This window comes from Homalodisca vitripennis, chromosome 5 (assembly GCF_021130785.1).
Source record: "Homalodisca vitripennis isolate AUS2020 chromosome 5, UT_GWSS_2.1, whole genome shotgun sequence".
NCBI lineage: Eukaryota > Metazoa > Arthropoda > Insecta > Hemiptera > Cicadellidae > Homalodisca > Homalodisca vitripennis.
Window position 1 is genome coordinate 29,659,890 of NC_060211.1, and position 27,742 is coordinate 29,687,631.

The 27,742-nt window shown below is 34.3% G+C and overlaps 1 protein-coding gene across 1 annotated transcript; it reads right to left on the reverse strand.

Annotated features, from left to right (window-relative positions):
- Window positions 1–679: 679 nt before the first annotated feature.
- On the reverse strand, window positions 680–27,742 carry LOC124363397 (transmembrane inner ear expressed protein). The gene is made up of 5 exons (XM_046818648.1): window positions 27,716–27,742; window positions 16,511–16,655; window positions 13,272–13,424; window positions 2,962–3,090; window positions 680–968 (listed from the first exon to the last, which is right to left on the reverse strand). Exons 1-5 carry the CDS (start codon window positions 27,740–27,742, stop codon window positions 838–840), a joined length of 585 nt encoding a protein of 194 aa, XP_046674604.1. The 3' UTR covers window positions 680–837.

Consider the following 27,742-nt stretch of genomic DNA (forward strand, 5'->3'; position numbering starts at 1 on the left):
AATTATGTTAAACATCGACATAACAACACTGCTATAATAATACGTGCAGGTTTTTAAGTGTGCTTCTTGAAACTATAACATGCTTCTAAGTCTACTACATAATTATGAGGGTAAGGTAGTTTTACTTCCAATCTCAGATCTCACGGCATGACGGTCAGACACGTGGTAGGTCCTCGGTGTGCGCAGTAGTCGATCGCGCATCTTCCCCGCTAAATTTGTCACCGTCGAGTTCAAATAGTCAGTTTGGGCTGAGATGCATTCGCATAAACATGGTCGCTTCTACTGGTTCTACCGCCAAATGTAAAATGAGGATTTTTATTCGTTTCCTGCAAGCAGAAGGAAATAATGCGACAAAAATCCACCGCAAAATGTGTCGTGTTCACAGAGTAAACATTATGAACTATGGTGTTATACGTGAGTGGGGTAAAATGTTAAAGATGTTGACTGACACAAATGTGAGTCGCCGAATGGCGTCAGTTTTTACAATTTTAATTTGATCATCATTTGATAATCGACCACAAAACGAATAAAACTCCATAGTTCACATTTGGCGAGAGAATCGAATACGTAAACAGAGGCGGCCATGTTCCCATGTTCATGCGATTGGAACTGAGCGCAAACTACCTACTTGAACTCGGCAGTGACAATTGTTGTAGCGGGGAATATGCGCAATCGACCACTGCGCACACTGCAGACCTGCCACGTGTCTGGCCGTCGTGGTGTGAGATCGGATGTTGAAAAAACGACCCTTTTATTAACTAAATATTATTTCTCCTTTACCCAAAATTGTATTCATACTAAATACAAATGACAAAGAAAGCTATCTATAATTCTACATTACACTCCTAGCTTTGTTTGTTTATCTGCAGATTGTTGAACTCTTCTCGGCCGCAGAAAGCCAACAAACGAGGCAATTTTTGATCCGAATCCTTTCTTCTGTTTCTCGATGAGATCCTCGATAGACACTCCTGCACAGAGGACAATTTTAAAAGTGACGTACAAATTGTTTTACACGGTGTACCATACGAGTCTACTACTATGACATACACGTAATTGTACGTAATAATAAAACCATTTTTGACTAAAATACATCAATGACTTTTATGTTAATTAGTTTTGTGTAACATTCATGATCAATGAAAAAGGATGTTGAAAAACATTCAATTCTTTTAAATGTTAACTCTAACAAAAATGAAGCTTTACTAGGACATTCATAAAATAAGTATACATAAACTAATAAAACATGAACAACTTAACTGTATTAATTACGACTCTCTGATAATGTAGACGTCCTTTAAAATTGTTCAAAAAATAATAATTAATATTACTCAGGTTGTATAATACTAAATATATACAACAAAATTTGCATAGTTATAAATACTGATTTTGTTGTTAAAAAACTAAAATCATTGTTTTTGTATAGTTTATGACATGACACCTAGCCGTTAGTTTAAGTTACCGCATTATGAGATTCGAAATAATATTATAGATAAGTAGGTATGTAGGCTTGGTGACGCCAGGGAGTCAGTGGAGTTTTAACGCGTCATCATGGCCAATTTACGTGCTTACAATTTAACTTTCCCACTAGGCACCTAGTCTTTTTAATGCTAGGCCATCCTCCATTTTCTAGTCAGGCTGGTTTAAGAACCACCCTGCCTATATAAGGATTTTTAAGTGAATCACGCATCAGTCAGTTGGTCAAAAACTGCTTCCCTAGTCGTAGTAAGCTATCCTCCTGTCGATATCCAAAACCCGCTAGATATTTTTACTCAACCAACAAAAGAAACAAACTATACAGAGCATACCAACCCATCAAAACCGAATTGGAGAGAAGCCAAAAGCTGGAATGGATAACACGTATAATGGTGGTAAACTTTTGCAATATTGTTTAAAATCTTTTACAATTATATCTTCTCTAACCGCTTACTATTGCCAATAATAAATTCCAAACAAACAAGTAGTCTGACAGACTTCTATGTGACAATTTTATTATGACCTAATAAAACGTATGTACGCTTTAATATTTTCAAAACGTAAGTGAATAAACATAGTCCTTGCAAAGAATATAGAAGATTTTAATGGTTTCAATATCCATATCGCATACTGGAGACGTGAGGAAGAAATTTCAGCATCTGCTCTAATACACAACTACGTAATGGTCAATCTGGTGAAATTATTGCCTCTCGGTTGGATACTAATAATTCCGTAATTCGTTCCGTCATGGTAACTGGGTTAATGGTGAAGGGTAAATAATATGAAATTAAAAATACATTGGAACACGCGTTCACATCAAATTTCAGCCGAAATTTGTTATAATTTAAGTTCGCATATTCCCATGTCCCCTCAAGTTTTCGATAAAGCTCAACGCGTGTTTTCTGTTGGTAGCAACGTTGACACCCCTCTAGATTCAGAGAAAATCTATTTAACAACTCCTAAACTTCACACATCACCCCCTCCCTCCCCCACAATAATAATAACGTAAACTAGTTGAAGCCAGGACAAACATGTCTATTCATACTTCTAACATGCAACGGAAAGAATAAAACATCAATGGTGATGCAAAAAATGCACTTTCAACACTTAGTCATTGGTTGAGTATTATAGAAGGCTTGTTAATTCTAACGCACTCCCAATTCTTTGTTTGAAGTTTGTTTTTGACGATGGAACAATTGTGAAAGAATCAGGATTTTCCAGACATTTGCCATCGTCCAGTGAATCAGTAACACTACTTTTCGAGATCTGAAATCTGATCTCTACTTCAGGTAAATGACTAAACTAATGCATGACTACGATCTAGGCTAAAGTCAACAAAACTTGTAGGAGCGTTGTGACACGCATAAGTCAGGAACCACAATAGCCAAGTTGTGTGTCTATTCAGTGCACACTAAATCTAAAACATGCACTTGATAAAAACTAAACACTAATTATTAAAACTGTACTCGCAATAGTAAGACTACACACCTACGTCACCTCCACTGGACTTTCTGAACACTGAGTCGTCATTGGGGGCTCCCGAACTCGTGCTAAAGGCTTCGCTTTGAGCCAAGCTTTCCGTGTCTGATTTGAACTCCGCCCTCACTCTTTCTAGAGCTGGAATTCATAAAAAAAAAACTTGTTACAAAACATATAAATGATAACAAAGTTTACTTATACCAGAAATGTAGATTAATGATTTTCCTTTTGTGAACTCTAACATTATAAACCTTACATTCATATTATTTTCTAACGTTTTGAATCGACTACTTCTTTTGATGGGCTTTGAATGTACGTTTTAAACAGGGGAAATTTTAGTTTGGCGAAGCGTCACGCTTGTTCGCTCTGTAGCCGCTAGGGGCGGAACTATCGCGGCCATTTTGATATCAAGCAGGGCGTTTCTCCGTTCAGTGGCTATCCAGGCTTATTAGTAAAAAGTTACTGTAGCTCCTTATTGAAGTGATTGCTTCTTTTGGTGGCTATGGACTAGGTTGAATAAATCTATAAACTACTAATTTATTTATTAATGAATCCAAAGTAAAATTCATTAACTTACTACATCATTTGATAAAAGTATAAAATCCTCATCGTATTCTAAACTCAAATTCAGCATAATTAATATTAACTCCTATTCCAGTTCACAACTACTTTCGTCCAGACGAGGTTTCAAAAGGTTTTAAGGGGAGCATGTACCTTTTTGGCATCAAAATATCGAATTTTTTTTTAAACATATCATAAAAAAATACTATGTTTTATGCCCTTTTCAAAAATATATAACACTCTATATCTGAGAGGTTTAGAAATATGTGTAAAATGTGTTTTAAGAAATGTATGCACGCTTTTTTCAGCTGACTAACATGGCGCGCTATGGATTGTTAGTGTCAGAATGTATTATATACATATTACTTGCTCCATTTGTATGATTATTAAGTTTTTCCCTTTAGGTTGGTAGCACTGCTTGCTTTTAGATGCATTTGAAGGATGTAAGTCATCTGTAACTTACCTAACCTACACTATTGATATTATTGTTATTGTTTATGTTTACTAACAGTGTTTGTCAGTGTAATTCTATTTTGTGTGGTGCCAGTGATCAAAACTTTGGACTCTTAGTGTGTATTTATTATATAAAATAAGTGATATTATTGTGTATTAGCCATGCCTAGAGTGAAAAGGTTCAATAAACAGTCTTACAGAGGTAACCAATTTCGTAAAAATTCAAGTGAACTAGGACTAAGTGCTTCTCCAGGTACAAGTGAATCTAATAGGCCTAGGCCTAAACAATCATTCTAGTTCTAAGAAGATTAATGATTCAAAGTTGCCTAAATTTATTGATTTATGACATAAACAATGTAAATATTATAATAGATTTACAACAGATTTCTGGCCTAATAAAATCTTTCACTGCATGTAAATATTGTAGTAGTTCCGACGGCATTGACATAAGCCTAGATGAGGACTTCAAGTGTGGAATAGTACATCGTTGTAAATATTTGTTGCAATGTATGTAAACATACTGACTCAGTAATAAGCTCCAAATGTGTTAGAAATATGTATGAGTTGAATCTAAGATATGTTTATGCTCTTACGTTCAATCGGCAAAGGCCTAGATTTCTGGTAAGGTATTTTCTGCTGTGATGAATATCGCTCCACCAAACAGCCGAATTGAAATATATAATAAAAAACTGCTTACTGCTGTAACAGAGGTAAGTGAATGTTACTTAGACAGGCAGCTGATGAAGTTTCGTAGCCTAAATGATGATTGTCGTGATATAGCAGCCGCTTTTGACGGTACCTGGCAGAAGAAGCGAGGCTTCACCTCTGTGAACGGCCGTAATGACAGCAACATCCTTCGATACAGGAAAGGTTATGGACTTTGAGTGTTTCAGCAAATATTGTAATAAATGTGTCAGAAAACCTCTATAACATGACAAAACCCTATTGAAACAGCACAAAAATTCTGGGTACTTGTTTGGCAAATTGTTCAGGTACAAGTGGTGGAATGGAGGTGGCGGGGGCTCTGACTCTTTGTCGCCGCTCTGAGGCTAAACTCAATGTGCGATACACAAAATACCTTGGAGATGGGGACTCTAAGGGGTTTACTCATGTTGTGGCAAACAATTCCCTATGGTGATGATGTTTTGTTAGAAAAACTTGAATGTGTAGGCCATATTCAGAAGCGACTAGGAACAAGGACTGCGGCGATTGAAGAGGGATTATAAAAAAGGAATCAAATTGAAGGATGGTAAAGGACTTGAGGACAAAAGTAGGTTGACTGATGTAGAGATAGATCACTTACAACGTTTTTTATGGGATGGCAATAAGGAATAATTTGGAAGATGTTTGAAAAAATGAAGAGAGCAATATGGGCTACGTTCTATCACAATATCGACTGACGCAAAACCTCAGCACGAACTATGGCCCGCCTGGGATTGAGTCTTGGTGCAAATACAGACAAGCTCAGGCAAATAATAAGCTAGATGATTTCAAAAACATGCAAAACTCATTGCCTGAATCTATTATGGAAGAAAATAAAACCAATCTATAAGGATTTATCAGCCCCAGCCCTACTAAAGAGGTGTCTGCACGGTAAAACACAGAAACCCTAATGAAAGCATCAATAGCGTAATTTGGAATAGGCTACCCAAGACCACATTTGTTGGCATTTCAGACATTAAAATTAGGGGTTTGTGATGTAGTTCTTAGTTTTAATGAAGGAGCAATGGCCAAAGTGAATGTTTTGGAACGATTATGCATCCAACCAGGACGCTTTATGGTGAAGGCCTTCAACAAATCGATTCCAATAGGGTTAAAAAAGCTGTCAAAAGAAGTCCAAGAAGAAAATAAAAAGAAGAGGATAAAAAAGAAGGATAGGAAAAAAAGATTAAAAATGAAGAAGATGATTACTGTCCAGGTGGATTTTAAAGTGATTATGTGTTTTGAAGGGTAAACTAAAACTTTAAAGCTGTTTTACCGAAAGTACCGTTTTGTGACATTTCGGAACACGTTGTGAAACAATTATTTAGACTTACAGACTTCAAATTTTACACACTTATTGCAGACTAGTTGGTGAGTAGATTCATGCTTTTTTATTCAATATATATTATGTTTTTATAATTTTAAAAAATATTGTATTTACATAATTAGAAAAAAATTTTTGTTAAATTGCTACCACGATAATTTTTTTGTTTATTGAGATATTAAAAAAAAAAAGGCATGAAAATATAAAGCTGTTAATGTAGAACAAAAAACCCTAAAGTTTAAAGTCAATATGTCTAATAGTTTAGGAGATAATGGTACCGACATGTTGCAGTGTACTCCCATTTAAATAACATGGGACCCGAAAAAGGTACATGCTCCCCTTAAAATAAATTTATTAAATCTTTTCTAGCTAACAAATCCGTAGTGTTATTTGACCCTGGAAGAAAATAAGTTTTTCTCTTGATAATAATTATAACTTTTTACTCAATTACATTAAGCCTTACCTTACATTACTTAAAAATGAATTACGAAAAACAGATCTTAGTGCAAGATTTTCTGAAGATACGTCAAAACCATTAATTTAATTTGAAAATAAATTAACTTTACCAATGTCAAACGATAAAAAATATAGGCACAACGAGATATTGAAAAACAATAAATGCTGTATTTACAAGATATTTAGAAAGATTTTATTGCAGAATTTTTATGTCATATTTCAGTTATTTATAAACCCATAATTTCATTTTTAGAGTATAATGATAATGAAAATGAAGTAATTATTTCGGAAATTTGAGATTATAGTACAAATAATATTGACCACATTGTTGTAACTAATACAAACTACAATAAAGAAAATTTATAAATATTTATTACTTTAATATTCAGAAGTCAGTGATCTTTGTAACATATGAAATGTCAATTTTTTTTTCCAAAAATGTGTATGAAGTTAATGGAAATTATAAAACTTTTATGTTAAAGAATTGAGTGTCTTAAAATATAAGAAAATAACCATTTCATAATTAATTACAAAACGTACTTTTTCAAGAAACATATTGACAGCCCGTTATAAGAAGTAGTCTTTCCATTTTTTAATATTATATTATTCTTTTCTCTTTTACTTGCTCTTATCACATCCTAATGAAAAATAGTTTTGGCTTTATATCCGTATGCTATAAACAACCACTTTGATAAAGAGGAGGGAGTATTTTTTAGCCAAAGATGAGTTTGGAATAAGTAATGTGTTGAGGATAGATCATCAAAAAAAACATACAGTCCCCTAGCCCCAACACTGCAGTTGAGTTTACTACATTTGTTGTGTTTTATGATGACCTTTACATAATCATAAGGACACTTAAGGTCTTGCATTATTTTAAGAGAAAAAGAAAACAGAGAATTTTATTTTAAGTTGTAGAAGAACTGGAAGCCAGAGATATCAGTCTTGATTAAAGGCGACAAGAAGATTGCATTCGTCAGAAACTTTTCCAATTACTTATCAAAACTAATCCAACATCTTATTCGCTGTGACAGTTATATATTTTTGTTCACTATTAAACCGATTCTTATGATTGAAGTACCAAATAAGAAATTGCATCTGCAAATTTACAGAAGATTAATAATTTATTTAAAAACTTAATTTATTTTACACTAATTATTTTAATAGTTCTCCCGGTCTATTCAAGAGGTATGTAGATTTTGTGACAGCTTAACTATTATTAATCTATTTTCATGGGATTTACATGTACACATGCATAACAAACCCGTGTGAGATGCAAATAATGATTATAATAAATTGTTTAACAGCGTTCCTGGACAGTTTTGTTTTTTTCATTTAGATTTTTAAATAATGGAATAGTTAATATTTTTATTTAAAAGGCCGCCACAACGAAAAGAAACGGAGTACCAAGCGGGTTAAATTATATTACTCAGTATTATATATACTGAGTTCTATCAGTACTGATTTTTCCTTTATTTTTAAAAGTTAATATTTTTATTTAAAAGGCCACCACAATGAAAAGAAACGGCGTACCAAGCGGGTTAAATTATATTCCTCAGTATTATATATACTGAGTTCTATCAGTACTGATTTTTCCTTTATTTTTAAATTTATTATCATGTAAACAATCGTTTGTTCTGATAACAAGTTATGTATTTTTTACACAATTAAAAAAGTTCTTTATGGTTATTTTATAATTACATTGTATAATTCTAAGAAAGTTACTTTGACTGGTTAGATAGTCATGAACTGAGCTATTTGTGGGAATAAAATCAAAACTTGCTCTTACTCGTAAAATATTAGCTGCATTAAATATAATGAAGGAACAGTCAGAACACCAAAATTCTAAATAAAGGTTTACAATGAGTACTACAACTAACATTACATATAATTCTTAAAAATCTTTTCTAAAATTAAAAGGTGTCTTACATAAGTATGACAGCCCATACAACTATTCCATGTTTATAAATGGCTTAGTATGTATGCATAATCAACTTCCATTAATACATCTAAACTAACAGATAATTTTAATCTTCTAATCATAAAGCTAATAAAGACAAAGCTTTTGGAGATCTTTCTACATACACTCACAATATGAGAATTCCATAATTGAGTGTAACAACACAACCAGAAACGTATCTTCATTGTTACTAATATTGATGATTAAGACAATTTTCCTTAAGAATGGATAATAATTAGGTCATTTAAATACAGCAATTAATAATCAACTAAACTAATTCAATACAATTTAATATTATTTCACTTTCAACCAGCTGTACCATCTATACTGAGTGTCCCTGCCACACATATACTATAATAGAGAAAGAAAAAAGTGCCAGAAACAAAATTATAAACACCCATTTGTGTTTCAGTGATGTTCCTGAACTGGAATCTGGAGTTATGTTCGTCTGAAGAGATCTCAAGAAAGTCAGCGACGAAGAACTCGATTGAGTCTGAGACAGCGTCAAGTACCGCTGCAATAAAAGGAAGGTGAACTGGAGCTAAACTCAACATTCAAATTGAATCAACCCTTTCTGCCATAGCTATATTTTGTGTAGAAAACTTTGTTGGTCCACCGTGCTTAGAGATCGTGTCAGAAACATCATAGTGCACTCAATTGTGGACTTTATAAGACAATGAGAATGCCACTTCGCCTCTTTTTAGGTGTGTCCTGTGTCAAAACGGTAATACTGTTTCAGTATCAGAAGGTAAAGCAGTATATTCTGCCGAATATACAGGGTGTAAAAAAGTCCCGCACTGGCTTGATCGTTCCCGAACGATTACAGGTAAAGCAATAAAATTTGGTACTATAAATTACATACCTATAAATGTACTTTTTGAAATAACTACCATTTATTATCATGTCAGGGAGATGACCCACAAAGAGCCAGAAATAAATCTTAAATTAGAGGATAGGTCGAGTAGTACCTGGGATTTGAACCCGTGATCTCTCAGTTAGAGAGCCAAGACTATAACCATTAGTCTACGAATGAGGGCTAACATGTAATCACGCAGACAGAATATGACATTAGTCACGTCAGAGCGGGAATACCCGGTGGTCATTGGACTGTTTTTGTTCGGGTTACAGTAATTATAATTCATTAATTTAATTATTGAGATGGTTAATTACGAAATTGACAATAAACACCTAAACCTTGTTATACAGTTTTCTTGGACGCTTAAATAATTAAGAACATGGTGCAATTTTAGTGAACATATGGATTGGAGGACGGATCAACAACGTTCTATGGTATGATGTACCTCGTTTTGAAATTTGGAGCCTTGTTTCTTTAGAAATAAAAATCGCGAGACTTTTGGTTCAACAATTGTTAACGTTTTGGATAGAAATGAACTCGTCATGACGTCATAAACTGGAGTGACAGCACACACGAGAGATGTGTCAGTTTTTGTTTACCCGACTTGCTCCTGTGGTATTTTATTTTACACTTTTGTGATGTTGCACTCCGCGGATCTAGCTGCTTGCGATTTGTGCTTGCGGGACTACTTTAAGAAGAAATATAGACACAACCCTCATATTACTTTTTTAAATAATTGCATGATAACGAATTGTTGCTATTCCAGTGTCCGTGGTACGCCATACTGTGGTCAAATAACACAAATTAATGTTGAACTTTTTTCAAGGGATTTTCGTGATTCGTGGAAAATTCCTTTATTGCCTCCCAATTTCCAAATACCTGCACTGCCAGTTTGGACATCATTTCCTGTCAATTGTAAAACTACGATATAAAGTTACTCATATTTTAGACTATATTTATTCTGCTAAACTCAATAGAAAACGTTTCTAAAAAATAACTAAATAAACTATACTATAATAATATATAGATCAATGGTCTTACTTTAATCAGTATAATAATAAATTTCGGATTGGTGACGATTGATCATGAAAACATTTTAAAAGTCCGCATAAATTGTAGCTGCGGCTTCGAGAAACTTCATCCCCTATATGACTACATCTAAACCCAATATGAGTCGAATATAACTGCTTTAGATACTTAACTTTGTTTGAAGGTTGCTTTTAACGATGGAATGATTGTCAAGGAAATGGAATTTTCCATCATTCAATGATACAATACAGTCAGTAACACTACGTTTCGAGATCTGCAATCTGATCTCTTCTTCAGGTAAATGACTAAAATAATGCATGACTACAGTCTAGGTTAAAGTAAACAAAACATACCAGAACGTATCAGTTCTATGTGGTTGGACGGTGAGTGCAGACGTAATGTGAACTGTATTATGTAGTTCAGTTTTAATAATATTACTGTTTAGTTTTTAATAAGTGCATGTTTTGGAGTTAGTGTGCGTTAATAGGCCCACAACATGGCTGTTGTGGTTCTTGACTTGTGCGTGTCACAACGCTCTGGTTTGTTTTGTTTACTTTAAACTAGACTGTAGTCGTGCATTAGTAGTCATTTACCTGAAAAAGAGATAAAACTGAACGTTGGAAAATGTTCTGAAAAAATCATCTTTCCCTTACTCTAGATATATATTAACTACTAATAGATCAAATTCTCCTTAGTCTGCACAAAGGAGAATTCAGAATTGATTCCTAGAAATACGTTTAAGTTCCTGTATCAAGAGTGTCTTTAGAAGACATGCAATGAAAATAAATAAATAAATGCTGATATAGTATTAAAATAGTGAGCTGCTCAAAATACATATGGATTTCCGATCTACCGACGCAGAGCTTGTCAGAAAGCGAATGTTCATGGTCGAACAATCGACAATCGATGGGTTGTGTCATACAACCGATATTTAGTGCACACATTTTCGTATGCACTAAAGCAAACAGGAGCTTGGGGCTGATAATTAGATGTTATCGGACCTTTTCTATTAGCGTTGAAAACTCTTTACTACCATTTAGTGAGGTCTCACCTGGAATATTGCTCCGTCGTGTGGTCTCCCCTCGAAAACTCTTCTTCTCAGAATATCCAGACTGGATTTGAACGCCTAGTTGGCCTTTGCCTGGGTTTCCGTTACTTCGAAGTAGCCGTACAAACATTGGCTTCTGATATGCGTCTTCAACTACTTGTAATCAGAAGAAGAATATTCTATCTCATGTTCCTCTACAAACTCATCAATGGTGAGATACAATGCCCCGAACTTCTGGAGCAGCTCAAGTTTCACGTTCCTGCCGGCACGAGATCGAGGGACTTATTTGCTAGAGGTCATCACGCTACTGTTTATGAACAACATAGCACCATGGTTCGGATCCAAGCCACGGGAATCACCCTTCCTCTTGAGATTGACATCTTTAATTGCAGTGCCCAGCTGTTCAGGAGGAACGCCACCTCACTTATTGCAGCTCAATAGTGATTAGATGTGCCTCTACGGAGTGTTTTGTACTGCGATTTTATATAATAACTTATTACCTAGCTACATTCCAGATTTATTAATGTTTTATTTTTAATCCTAATATATGGTATTCTTGTTATTCCTATATTATATAGTTTATTAGCTGTTAATATTTATCTTCGTTGCTTTCATATATTTTTTACATCTTATTTATTCCTGTTATTGCACTTTTATATAGTTTATTATTGTTGGTATTTATTATTTTACACATTATATTGTTATTAGTATCTAGTTTTTTATTAATTCATGGCTCGCTGCTAACTGCTGTATTTTGCAGAATACATCTTGCAGTTTCATTGTTTATGTTTCAATAGTTTATATTTTTGTTTACGTCTTGTTGTATATAAGCTTCATATTCCTATTTTACCATATTCGCTTCATTTATACACTTATTCTTATTATTTTCTATTTTGTGTTTATATTATTTTATCGCTTATATCAGCTATTGCATAATTTATTGTAAAATGGTTTGTCCGTTAGTAAAATAAAATTAAAATAAGAAATATCAAACACGTAAACATTGAGGTTTCTACTACTGTGGCATTTAATTGTTATTACCAATCAGCTGATATTAAATTAGTTGGTGCATTTATAATAACTTACTCATAGCAAACGAGATAAACTGGATTGTTTTACTGTGACGTAAATAAAGTACTGAGTTACAAGAGCACGAAGCAGTAATCGTAAATGTACGCTGTCTGTAGCACCAATTAAACTGGCACTGCTAGTTGTGGGATTACCCTTGGGTTGGGAATGCAGGTTATGGCATGCAGTGGGGAGTGTTGGGAGGCAAGTGCAAGGTACATTAGAGACCCTCCCCTACACTTCTCCTCAAGCGCTTATGTACAGTCAGGATATATTAAGAACTGTACTTGTGGTCTGTACATTCATAGCTAACGACTTATTTCTCTTGAGGATGACCATTTTTAACTTATGGGGTTGAGCAGTGTAAGGTTATAAACAGGATGTAAATATTTTTCTTCGTGCATGTTATAAAAACAGATTACCACGTTTCGAGGTGCTGGAATGTATGTTCTTCTTCAGATGTCAAACAATTTAATACACAGGGAAGCAAACACAATCAATATACGGCAATACTCTCCAGAATCTAAAATTTCAAAATATTTGTAGGTCAAAAATTTAAGCATGAACCTGATGACCATAGATGTATGAAGAACCGCAAACCAGAAGACCTCCAAATACAAGATCACTGCACAACACGTGCTAAACACACTACAGAAGGTGAAACACTGACGACATGGACGCGAGGGCGACATTGACTTTTTTGAAACCTGAAAAAGAAGATATTCGAATGTCCTTCTTTACATAAGATTTAACGGTGGCTTATGACCCATTGTGAATAATGGATGTTAAATACATAGAAGATATACGAGTACACTAAAAACAGATCCGTTTTAGTGAAAGAAAAGAAACCAATTCCAAAACTAACCTCGTTTCAAATCCATCTCGTCCATCTCCGTGTTCTGGATGCACTGCAACTGTTTCTTGAATTTCCTGGTGATCTTTTTTCTCATATAATCAGCTTCAATTTCTTGCTTGGTGCGGGGTATGCGAAATCGGACGCAGCAGCAGACACAGATAACTACACAAACATGGTGAAGTTTAAATATATGTTCTATAATTTAAATTTGGTCGTTACTGTTAGGTATTATTACATCGTAAAATTAGAACATCTACAGTAGAAGCCGCGAAAGAGTGCAGTTGGCGGTGACCAATGAAATGGACAGGACCGTGCGACGTTGCCACACACACGTCAACTGCCGCCCGGCACGGAACGCTGCGGTTCAAGCTGGGAAAGATTTGGCAACGTCGCTCGGTACTCATTGACTGCTCCAAGGTCACGCGCTAAATAGGCTCCTCCCTCAACTGTACTCTCTGGTGACCCCTACTGTAATATTAACGTCTGAGTAAAGTGTTCGTTTATGTTTTTTTTACTAGGCCTACATGAGTTACCAATAATGACCAAGAAAATGTTTATTCATTTTACAAACCACTGAAGTAACAGTTTCAAACCTTACATTTCTAGTACAAAATAACGTGCAAAAAGTGGTCCTTCTCCGACTGGTAAAAATGTGTCTATAAATTAGTTTTAGTCCTCCAGCAAAATTCTAGAAGAATTTATCACAACCGTTATTTATATATTCTTTTAATATGAAGTATAAATTTTAATATGGTTGAGAGTTACAATATATACGCCATACTAAAAATTCCCTTTTTAATTTTTAGGGCTCCTCTTATGTTGGTCTGTAGCGTTGTCCCTACTCCACTTTTTTTTATTTTGGGCTATTTTTGTCTATTAGATATTAAAGTTGGCGTCAACTTAAACCATGCCTGCATCACATAAACCCAGAGTAGGGTAATTGATGATTTCACAAAAGTACATTATTCTTAGACATATATTTATGTCTCGAAATAACAACCCATAAAATCAAATAAATATTTTAAAACATACCTTCGCCGTAGTATAAAGATTAGGCTGCATGTCTCTAACCGAGAGGTGACGGGGCCCATAAAACTCTTTCTATGAGAGATAATAAAAATTGCACTACAGGGATGCACAAAATGGTGGTTTCTGAACATTTGTCATCACAGGCAGATGTTCATTTTATAAAAAGATTGCCAAACCCGATTAAAATGCCTCAACGTCCAATAGTCGTCTTAAACTCTGCCTGGCGTCAAACACTTTTTACAGCGTTGACGAGTTTCTGGAATTTGACTGTGAGCCCACGCAATGAGGAAACTCCAAGCGCTGGAAGGGGGTTAATTGGCAGGAGATGAATGGGGTGTATATGTTTGAATGTGGCCCTGATGTGGGATGAATGTAGGAATTTAGATTTGATAAATGACGTTTGCTATGCAATGTAAATTTCAGATTGCAAATACACTATTTGATTGATTGAACGATTGGTGCTATGGTGTTCGTTGTAACCTAGCGATACATGATAAGCGTTATCGGTTTCATAATCTATTTGATTTGTACACTTTATCGATAGAACGCAGTACGATTCCTACTTAAATCTCGCAATATATATTTTATGTATAACGAGAGAATAACAGAATTTCAGAGATTAGCCATCGTTACAGGTTATAAAAGGTATAACATAACGTTTCGTGGATTGGATCCCACTGTAGGCCGTGCTAGTGTGATCTGTGATTGTTATCCTTGTACTTGTGATTTGTGCTCGGGACTTGCATCCTGTGAGTGACAACGCCTGGACTGGACTCAGCAACTTTTGGGTATCTTTCTTTCCCTTCTTTACTTATTTCTGTTCTTAAATTTTGTATTTATTAACTTCCCCACGTGACGAAGAGGATAGATTCCAATCCTCGAAACGTTGTGTTATACCTTTTATAACCTTTAACGATGGGAAATGTCCGAATTCCTGTTATCCTTTCAAACCTTCCATCGTCAATAACAAACTTTAAATAAAAAAACAAATTTTAGATAATGTTTTGTAATTTCGTGAAAATTCTGCATAAATTCCTTCTCCAGCATGTATATTAATTTGCACATATCTTATCCTACCCAACCCACATCTTAACCTATCATACCCGAATTTTAAACCTATCCTACCCAGAGGTAATATATAGGTATTGATAGAAAGCTTGATGTAACCTATGTTATTGTTACGCACGTGTTCCAACCGACACCACACGAAATCCGACACCAAAATTCGATTAACGTGCTGACAGAATGGTAAAATACAAACCGACACAACAATAAAACAACAACATTTTTTCTTCTACAATACGTTTCTGTAATGACGGTTATAATATTTTGATATTTTAACCGTAAAAAATATAAACAATACAAAAATAAGTATGGTCGGCAACAAATAAAATCATAAATACTATTATTAGTCGAGTGTTTCTCTGTACAAGCAGCGTTTCAGAACAACTCCAGTCATCTAATACTAATGGAATTAGTGTTTAATTCATTTAAACTCAAATTATATAAAAATACTAACCTAACTGTCAATCGCCAACATTCATTTACCTCGACATTAAAGGAAGCCTCCTTGATTAATTTTAGATCAGAAGTAAGGAGTACAACTTGGGGTTAAGAAAAGCTTCTCCTCCCTAACTCGTCCTGTAGGGTTCTGCGATCAGCAACATCGACACGGTACAGGAATCTCTCTACCAAGTACCTCGGTGCATGAAGGGACAAGCTAGATTAGATAGCAGGTCTGCAGTCTGCTGACGGTTTCCATAGGCGACAATCCTGCAGCCCTTCGATGGGCAGATAAGATGTCGTATTAACGTAAATTGTAAAAAAAAAAAAACGGACAGATATGTTCTGTACTTTTTGAATTCTGTCAATATCTACCCTCAAATGCTGTATTCGTATGCAGGAAAACAATAAAAAGAATGGAACAAGTCAAATATTGTGTCAGGCGGATCTTTGATATCTCTGGCCAAACCAACCTTTGCCTGTACATCCATCTTAGCCTCCTAAGCGCACGCTGATTAGCTTAGGTGATTATGATATACTCGTAATACATAAGTACCAAAAGGAACTTTGTTTCTTATAGTTTATCCCTGACTTGTACCAATTTATAAGAACAGTACTCTGTATATGTACATAGTGATGCAGTTCTTAATTTTAATAGGTCAGATTTTTATCAACAAATGTTCTTTTTGTCACTGTTGTATAAAAGAGATACTGACCAACAGCCATGACGCTTGCGAACCCCATGAGGAGGATGTGCCATAACCGGAAGTCCATGTAGAACTTTCGCTCCAGAGTATCCTCCGGGATAACCGGAATCAGGATAGCCTCTTCCAGGGAGAGAGATGTGGAGTTGCAGTCACACTGTGGAATAATCAAACCGTTTTAAAAATATTTTTTTTATTTACAATCAGTCGCTGTTTCAGTGTAGTTGTGCATGCAAGAATTATCTCTCTGAAACTGTAATGGTCTGTGAATATATATGTGTGTGTGTGTGTGTGTGTGTGTGTGTGTGTGTGTGTGTGTGCGCGCGCGCGCGCGTGTGTGTTTTTTGAAAAAGTACGTTTGGTATATTTTTTATATTTTTAAATGATGTGAAACACTCAATTCTTTAACATAAAAATTTTTGTATTTTCTATTAACTGTATTCATATTTTTGTAATATGTTTAAATTTTCGTATATTACAATGATCACTGACCTCTAAATATTAAATTAATACATATTTATACATTTTCTTTATTACTGTTTGTATTAGTTTCCATGATTTGATCAGTATAATTTTCACTACAATATGTATTACCGAAATAATAACTTAATTTTTATTTGTCATTATATTCTAAAAAAAAGAAATTATGGGTTTATAATAACTTGAATTAAAAATTAAAATTCTGGAATAAGATCTTGCTAAACATGTTGTAAACACAGCATAGTTTTTCTCATATCTCCATATCGTTTATCATTTGACTTTATTAAATTTACAATTTAAAAAGTTAATTAATGGTTTTTACGTTTCTTCAGAAAAATTTGTATTAGTCTGTTTATACGTAATTTATTTTTAAGTGAATGTAAGGTAAGGCCCAATCTAATTGAGTACAGGCTATAATTGTAATTTACAGAGACTAATTTTCTTCTAGGATTAAAAAAAAACTGCTTTGATAGCTTGAAAAAATCGAATCAACTTATTTTCAATCCTTTTCTAAATCTCGTCAGGACGAAAATAGTAGTGAACTGAAATGGGAATTAAAAGGAACCGTGCTGAAATTTAATTTATTACCCAATGAGCTTTAAATACTGATATTAAATAATGCAGTAAGTTAATCCGTTTTACTTTTGATTCGTTAATAAATAAATTAGTAGTTCGTAGATTTGCACTAAGATCTGTTTTTACGTAATTTCTTTTTTAATTAAATGTAAGGCAAGGCTTAATGTAATTGAGTAAAAGTTATAATTATTATCAACAGAAAAACTTATTTTCTTCCAGGGTTAAATAACACCACGGCTTTGTTAGCTAGAAAAGATTTAATAAATTTATTATAAATCCATTTGAAACCTCGTCAGGACGAAACTAGTTGTGAACTGGAATAGGAATTAATATTTACCGTGCTGAAAGTCAGTTTAGAATTCGATGAGCATTTTATACTGTTATAAAATGATATAGTAAGTTAATAAATTTTACTTTGGATTCCTAAGTAAATAAATTAGTAGTTTAGAGATTTATTCAACCTAATCCATAGCCACCAAAAGAAGTAGTCACTTCAATAAGGAGCTACAGTAACCTCTCACTAGCACACCTGAATAGCCACTGCACGGAGAAAGGCTCTTTCTGACATCAAACTGGCCGCAATAGTCCCACACCTAGCGGCTACAGAGCGAACAAGCGTGACGCTTCGTTCCGTGACACGAAAGTAAAGTTGTTTTTTTTTTTTTTTTGTGGAAAACGTACATCCATAGCCCCCCAAAAGAAGTAGTCATTCAAAAATTATACAAGAATAAAAAATATGGATTTCTGTCTCTTAACGCTGGTTCCAAGATGAACCTCTGAGAAGCAAGTCCGCGGTTACTGTTTAATAAACACCATAGGCTCGTCAATTATCATGATAAAAGCTATGTCTGCGTATGATAAATATGTAAATACAAACATCAAAGACACAATTACAGCCGGAATTCAGGTTTTAAAACATTCCTGTCGCCGTTTATATAAAACTGGAAAACGTAAGTAAATATTGCTGATCACAACTTCCTTGATAAGGACATTCCTTTATCCATAGTATTCAATATATATTATATATATATATATATATATATATATATATATATATATATATATATATATAATGATTGAGTAACGACAAGTAATTATTCCGTCGGGTCTGGAACCCAAATTTCTCATTTTATAAACGACTACTGCCGTTTGCACTAGTAGCCTGCTTCCCGAAAGATCTCACGTGCTTCTTCTATGTAAATACATTACATACAAGTATTAAACATTTCGTGTTGAATAGTGTCTGACAATAGAAGTAAATAACCGATATTTTTATTTTACTCATTAAAAAGAGATTTTAATACTACAATATTCGAACGTATACATATACATATACATATTATAGTATTTACATATACTACTCTAAGCTTTTTGTACTATCTATGTTAATAGCCTCAAGACATTTCTGCAACACAATATTTATATGGTGCAAGGTTATGCTTTTAAAGTCAAAGGTGAAAATCAGTATTTATGAATGTATTAAAAATATTTTAAAGGTAGAAAAAAGAACAGTTTTTACTGTAACAGTAGTTGGCAATGGTTACACCAATATCAATCAAGCGTAATGGAAGAGGGAGAAAAATCGTTTTAACTGTAATTTGTGTCTATGGCTGGACAAATCTTTTCATAAAATATAGAAATAAAAATGGTTTTACCATTATCTTACACAATATTTGAAGTACAATGTAGAACTAAATGTTATATTTATTATACAGAGTTTATTACACATTCGTAGTCATCGACATTCAATCACTGGTGCTGTCCCAGAATTGATACGAGTTTATCAGGTAGTATTAGGGGTGGAAATCAGGATTCGTTTTAATACTTAAGGAACGTTTAACTAAAAAGAAACAGTAAGTCAGCATTGTGAATGTTCAGTTTAGCTCCAGGCATTCACATTGAATCAACACCTCTAACCACAGCTACGTTATGTCAAGTTGGCAACGTGAGTGTTCAGTTTAGATACAGGCATTCACAATGAATCAAGACCTCTAACCACAGCTACGTTATGTCAAGTTGGCAACGTGAGTGTTCAGTTTAGATACAGGCATTCACATTGAATCAAGACCTCTAACCACAGCTACGTTATGTCAAGTTGGCAACGTGAGTGTTCAGTTTAGATACAGGCATTCACAATTAATCAAGACCTCTAACCACAGCTACGTTATGTCAAGTTGGCAACGCGAGTGTTCAGTTTAGCTCCAGGCATTCACTGAATCAACACCTCTAACCACAGCTACGTTATGTCAAGTTGGCAACGTGAGTGTTCAGTTTAGATACAGGCATTCACATTGAATCAAGACCTCTAACCACAGCTACGTTATGTCAAGTTGGCAACGTGAGTGTTCAGTTTAGATACAGGCATTCACAATGAATCAAGACCTCTAACCACAGCTACGTTATGTCAAGTTGGCAACGCGAGTGTTCAGTTTAGCTCCAGGCATTCACATTGAATCAACACCTCTAACCACAGCTACGTTATGTCAAGTTGGCAACGTGAGTGTTCAGTTTAGATACAGGCATTCACATTGAATCAACACCTCTAACCACAGCTACGTTATGTCAAGTTGGCAACGTGAGTGTTCAGTTTAGATACAGTCATTCACATTGAATCAACCTTTCCAGCCATATCTACTTTATAAGAAGTAGGCGTTGTCAATGTTCAGTTTAGATACAGGTATTCACATTAAATAAACCCTTCTAGCCATATCTACGTTATGAGAAGTAGGCGTTGACAATGTTCAGTTTAGATACAGGCATTCACATTGAATCAACCCTTCTAGCCATATCTACGTTATGAGAAGTAGGTGTTGTCAATGTTCAGTTTAGATACAGGCATTAACATTGAATCAACCCTTCTAGCCATATCTACGTTATGAGAAGTAGGCGTTGTCAATGTTCAGTTTAGGTACAGGCATTCACATTGAATCAACCCTTCTAGCCTTATCTACGTTATGAGAAGTAGGCGTTGTCAATGTTCAGTTAAGATACAGGCATTCACATTAAATAAACCCTTCTAGCCATATCTACGTTATGAGAAGTAGGTGTTGTCAATGTTCAGTTTAGATACAGGCATTCACATTGAATCAACCCTTCTAGCCTTATCTACGTTATGAGAAGTAGGCGTTGTCAATGTTCAGTTTAGATACAGGCATTCACATTGAATCAACCCTTCTAGCCTTATCTACGTTATGAGAAGTAGGCGTTGTCAATGTTCAGTTAAGATACAGGCATTCACATTGAATAAACCCTTCTAGCCATATCTACGTTATGAGAAGTAGGCGTTGTCAATGTTCAGTTAAGATACAGGCATTCACATTAAATAAACCCTTCTAGCCTTATCTACGTTATGAGAAGTAGGCGTTGTCAATGTTCAGTTTAGATACAGGCATTCACATTGAATAAACCCTTCTAGCCATATCTACGTTATGAGAAGTAGGCGTTGTCAATGTTCAGTTAAGATACAGGCATTCACATTGAATAAACCCTTCTAGCCATATCTACGTTATGAGAAGTAGGCGTTGTCAATGTTCAGTTTAAGATACAGGCATTCACATTGAATAAACCCTTCTAGCCATATCTACGTTATGAGAAGTAGGCGTTGTCAATGTTCAGTTTAAGGTACAGGCATTCACATTGAATCAACCCTTCTAGCCATATCTACGTTATGAGAAGTAGGCGTTGTCAATGTTCAGTTTAGGATACAGGCATTCACATTAAATAAACCCTTCTAGCCATATCTACGTTATGAGAAGTAGGCGTTGTCAATGTTCAGTTAAGATACAGGCATTCACATTGAATAAACCCTTCTAGCCATATCTACGTTATGAGAAGTAGGCGTTGTCAATGTTCAGTTTAAGATACAGGCATTCACATTGAATAAACCCTTCTAGCCATATCTACGTTATGAGAAGTAGGCGTTGTCAATGTTCAGTTAAGATACAGGCATTCACATTGAATCAACCCTTCTAGCCATATCTACTTTATGAGAAGTAGGCGTTGTCAATGTTCAGTTTAGATACAGGCATTCACATTAAATCAACCCTTCTAGCCATATCTACGTTATGAGAAGTAGGCGTTGTCAATGTTCAGTGGCATTCACATTGAATCAACATCCATTTATTGAATCAACCCTTCTAGCCTTATCTACGTTATGAGAAGTAGGCGTTGTCAATGTTCAGTTTAGATACAGGCATTCACATTGAATCAACCCTTCTAGCCATATCTACGTTATGAGAAGTAGGCGTTGTCAATGTTCAGTTTAGATACAGGCATTCACATTGAATAAACCCTTCTAGCCTTATCTACGTTATGAGAAGTAGGCGTTGTCAATGTTCAGTTTAGATACAGGCATTCACATTGAATAAACCCTTCTAGCCTTATCTACGTTATGAGAAGTAGGCGTTGTCAATGTTCAGTTAAGATACAGGCATTCACATTGAATAAACCCTTCTAGCCATATCTACGTTATGAGAAGTAGGCGTTGTCAATGTTCAGTTTAAGATACAGGCATTCACATTGAATAAACCCTTCTAGCCATATCTACGTTATGAGAAGTAGGCGTTGTCAATGTTCAGTTTAGGTACAGGCATTCACATTGAATCAACCCTTCTAGCCATATCTACTTTATAAGAAGTAGGCGTTGTCAATGTTCAGTTAAGATACAGGCATTCACATTAAATAAACCCTTCTAGCCATATCTACGTTATGAGAAGTAGGCGTTGTCAATGTTCAGTTAAGATACAGGCATTCACATTAAATAAACCCTTCTAGCCATATCTACGTTATGAGAAGTAGGCGTTGTCAATGTTCAGTTAAGATACAGGCATTCACATTGAATAAACCCTTCTAGCCATATCTACGTTATGAGAAGTAGGCGTTGTCAATGTTCAGTTAAGATACAGGCATTCACATTAAATAAACCCTTCTAGCCATATCTACTTTATAAGAAGTAGGCGTTGTCAATGTTCAGTTAAGATACAGGCATTCACATTAAATAAACCCTTCTAGCCATATCTACGTTATGAGAAGTAGGCGTTGTCAATGTTCAGTTTAGGTACAGGCATTCACATTGAATCAACCCTTCTAGCCTTATCTACGTTATGAGAAGTAGGCGTTGTCAATGTTCAGTTAAGATACAGGCATTCACATTGAATCAACCCTTCTAGCCATATCTACGTTATGAGAAGTAGGCGTTGTCAATGTTCAGTTTAGATACAGGCATTCACATTGAATCAACCCTTCTAGCCATATCTACGTTATGAGAAGTAGGCGTTGTCAATGTTCAGTTTAGATACAGGCATTCACATTGAATCAACCCTTCTAGCCTTATCTACGTTATGAGAAGTAGGCGTTGACAATGTTCAGTTTAGATACAGGCATTCACATTGAATCAACCCTTCTAGCCATATCTACGTTATGAGAAGTAGGCGTTGTCAATGTTCAGTTTAGATACAGGCATTCACATTGAATCAACCCTTCTAGCCTTATCTACGTTATGAGAAGTAGGCGTTGTCAATGTTCAGTTTAGATACAGGCATTCACATTGAATCAACACTTCTAGCCATATCTACGTTATGAGAAGTAGGCGTTGTCAATGTTCAGTTTAGATACAGGCATTCACATTGAATCAACCCTTCCAGCCATATCTACTTTATAAGAAGTAGGCGTTGTCAATGTTCAGTTTAGGCACAGGCATTCACATTGAATCAATCCTTCTAGCCTTATCTACGTTATGAGAAGTAGGCGTTGTCAATGTTCAGTTTAGATACAGGCATTCACATTGAATCAACCCTTCTAGCCTTATCTACGTTATGAGAAGTAGGCGTTGTCAATGTTCAGTTTAGATACAGGCATTCACATTGAATCAACCCTTCTAGCCATATCTACTTTATGAGAAGTAGGCGTTGTCAATGTTCAGTTTAGATACAGGCATTAACATTGAATCAACCCTTCTAGCACTTATCTACGTTATGTGAAGTAGGCTTTTTCTAATGTTCTAATGTTTGTATTTGTTATTGAAATAAAATAAGATATGTTTGTAGGCGTTGTGAATGTTCAGTTTAGATACAGGCATTCACATTGAAAACCCTTTAGGATACGGATTATAATCATACAGTGGTGTATGCATTAAGTTTAGAACAGGCATTATTGAATCAATTATAATTATTAACTGTGAGTTAGTCAGATGACAGTGTGTTACATTTTTGGCACTATAATTTGGAGGAAAGTTAAATGTTTAGTTTGAAAATATTTTTAACTTCTCCATTCTTCTAATTTATATATATATATATATATATATATATATATATATATATATATATATATATATATATAGAGAGAGAGAGAGAGAGAGAGAGAGAGTCAGGAAAAAACTATTTTTTACTTCAGAAGTAGGCGTTGTCAATGTTCAGTTTAGATACAGGCATTCACATTGAATCAACCCTTCCAGCCATATCTACTTTATAAGAAGTAGGCGTTGTCAATGTTCAGTTTAGATACAGGCATTAACATTGAATCAACCCTTCCCATCACAGCTACGTTATGTGCTTTTTTTACTTTTCTAATGTTTGTATTTGTTATTGAAATAAATTAAGATATGTTTGTACTTCGTTTGAATGTTAAATAGTTCTAAACCTAAAAAACGTTAGGATGCGGATTTAATCATACAGTGGTTATGCATTAAGTGACGAATGATTATTATAATTAGAACATGTGAGTTAGTCAGATGACAGTGTGTTACATTTTTGGCACTATAATTTGGAGGAAAGTTAAATGTTTAGTTTGAAAATATTTTTAACTTCTCCATTCTTCTAACTCTTCTAATTTATATATATATATATATATATATATATATATATATATATATATATATATATATATATATATAGAGAGAGAGAGAGAGAGAGAGAGAGAGAGAGTCAGGAAAAACTATTTTTTACTTCATCGCTTAAATATTCGTTAACTAAGTAATAATAAGCGTTTGAATGCGCATTAACTGTAATCTCCAAAAGCTTTGTTGTTACCAAAAATAATGGCGTAAACGTGTATGGGGTTTATCGTTGTTCTTAAGGTACAACACCCAAAGCCTTTCACTACAGGTAACGTAAACAATATTAACTGTGTTCTTGTAATCGGTGGATGTAAATAATGAACTACGCCGTTAAATTCAATATGTTGCTGAATTTGAGAATAATGGTTAATCTGAATACGATGTGTATATCAATAACTTTCGAATTGTTTATAATTAGTCATACATCATCTTACAGGAGAGGTGAATGTCTCCGAGCCTCGTATGGTTGGGTGTCACAGGTCTATCTCTGCCTCACGAAACACTTTATCAATATCGATTCTCCTCCTTGCTCTTGCAAACTTATGGCAATTTATAGACATTCAGGAACGAACAGAAAAAAGGTAAACGTGAATAGCCTTGCCTTTAATGTCACAATTTAAATGTATCATTGAAAATTCATTTCAAATCACTGATGGCAGTTGTTAACTTGTGGCATAAATCCAATCAGATAACATTCAACAACACTGATTGACGCCAAATTTGCATAATTATTGCAATTACTACTGAGAATTATGTTAATACATATAAAGCATATGCAATAAAGAGAATCAATCAACTTGTGTTCAACTCAGCAAGAGGATGAAACTCACAATTAAGTTAATTTGAATAAGAAGTAACATTTATTTTTCTTCAGTGGTATAGAGAATTGCACTACTGTTATTTATTGAATTTGTATTACGTTAATGTAACTAGTAATAAAGTAGTATTCATAATGGCAGAATGAAAACTGCACAATTATTTCGAAAAGTCTGCACGAAACGAGAGAATCTATCAACTGTCAGTACATGAACGGTGATCAATAACCATAAATATTCATAGACAATGAATATGTAAAATACGAAAGCCTACAATTAATTGACAACTGATTCTGCATGAATAATGCATTTCGTCGGTTACGCCAGGTTTTCGTCTTCCAAAGGTAATAAACAACTGTATTGTTATCTGTAATTAATTTTATGTTCCCTTCTTTAGAAGCCGGCGATGAATTTTTACTAACCGGAGTTTAATAATGTGTAATTATGAATGTAATGTCATCCTCTGTAATTCTTTTGTTAGTTAGACATGAAACAGAACAATGTTCATCATATATTCTTGTAATATGAATTTTATTTTCAATTTATATTATGTTGCCCCAAAAGTATATATTTCAAACATTAATTTCACACTTCCGATCCCGACCAGTATTTTATTATAAAGGATAAGCCCAACAATAAATATTCAAACGTAAAAGTGGGTGACCGATACATAAATTATAATTAAAGCATGTTGTAAACTCTGACCACAACAATTATGTCTACTTAATTATGAATGGTGTAAAATTGTATAAAAAGATAGAGGACATAGTATATTCCAAAAATGGCATTACAATTCTTAACTTAACAAAAGTCTTTTGTGATGTGTCTGACGAAGGTAGCCTTGCTATCGAAATGCCTCACAAAAATAAAAGTGTTAAATATTGGTTTTATGTGTTTAAATGTAATTAAGTTAACAGTAGCCAATATAAGCTCCATCTTCAACATTACAATTCTTATAGCAGAATAAAAGTTGTATTTATATCTAGTTGTTAATTTAAAATATTAAATCATGAACATGGTAAAATGTTGATTTAAAAATATTTTTCCTTAATTATAATTAAACATATATTTGAGTATCAATATGCTAATATATCAATAATAGCAATCAATGAATCTTAGGAAATAAAGATTAAAAATTATCAAATCACTTAAGTAAATTTACTCGTTTACTAGGGTGATAAAATAAACATCCAACGACTTCCTACGCCGTTTGTTACTGTGGCCTATTAGTTTAGAGCATGTGTTGGTACTCTAACAACAAATTATGGGCACTGTCCTTAGTTAGGAACTATCTATTTAAGACCAAAACCTTTCAACGGCGATTCTTAGAAGATTTTTTTTTTTTCATTTGATACACTTACATTCAGAAGAAACAAATTTGGTCTTACGTTTATTTACAAAATTATTCATGGTTCAATAGACAGTTATGTTCTTTTAAATAAGATCCAGTTGTTTGTTCCTAGAAGCAACCTGCGTCCTCAATAGATTTTTTTTGTCCTCAGATGTAACACAGTCCAACACTATAATTATTCATTTTTTAAAGCCTTAAGGCTTTTAAATTTATCTAAGCAGGAGCTAGATGTGTTCAATGACACAGTTGGTGAGTTCTAATCCCAAATTGACAAAGTTTATTGACTTATTATAAAGCAAACCATCCAATTTTGTATTGTTATAAAAAATTACTATTTTGTTTAGTTAGGTATACCAAGTGTTTGAACTTGTACAGAGCTTTATTTTAATTTACTCTTAGCCTAATATTGTTTTTTAAAGTATTCGTTTCCTTCGTACTGAAATTTATTGTATTTTGTTTAGTTTTATAAAATGTAAAAATAACTATAAGGATGTTGCATATGTGGCTATTGTGTGTATAATTAAAATAAATTCATAAAAAGAAGATTTAAGATTCAAGCATCAACTAAGAATTTCTGGCTTAGCATTAGCGTAGCTTATCATTTGAGGGGCCGAGGAAATTTCAGTTCTGTCTGTCTGTCTAAGTATCCAAATGATATATTGCAAACTAATTCATCTACGGAATTTAAATTGCATTAGGCTCCATTATTCCATAGATAATATCAAGTTCGGTAACAGTACAGAAAAATGGAATATGGAGGCAACGAAAAAATTGTGAAATATATAAATTTTTGAAGATACTGAGTACAAGCATATGAAATTTTAACCTGAACGAAGCCCAATATGCAACACATGGTGTGGTGTACTCCTCCCTTGTCTAATAAATCACATCACGTTTTCAAAATTAATTGAAGCAATTTACTTTCCTCGAGTTACGCCCTGATGCGTGAGTTACAGGGCATCTTTCACGTGGACCATTGTCTTGTAACAAGTACATCGTTTAATGCAACCATAACCTTAATTGATTTAATTCTACAAAGATGATAAGTATTCATAACAAAGTGTGAGTAAGGAAAGGAGAAGCGTGTTTTACCTTGCGGCTGGAGGAGTCCATGGTGGTGTGGAGGGCAGGTGGGGCACACCCTCACAACCGAATCCACTTACCTGATTGCCACGACCGCCACTCCCCAT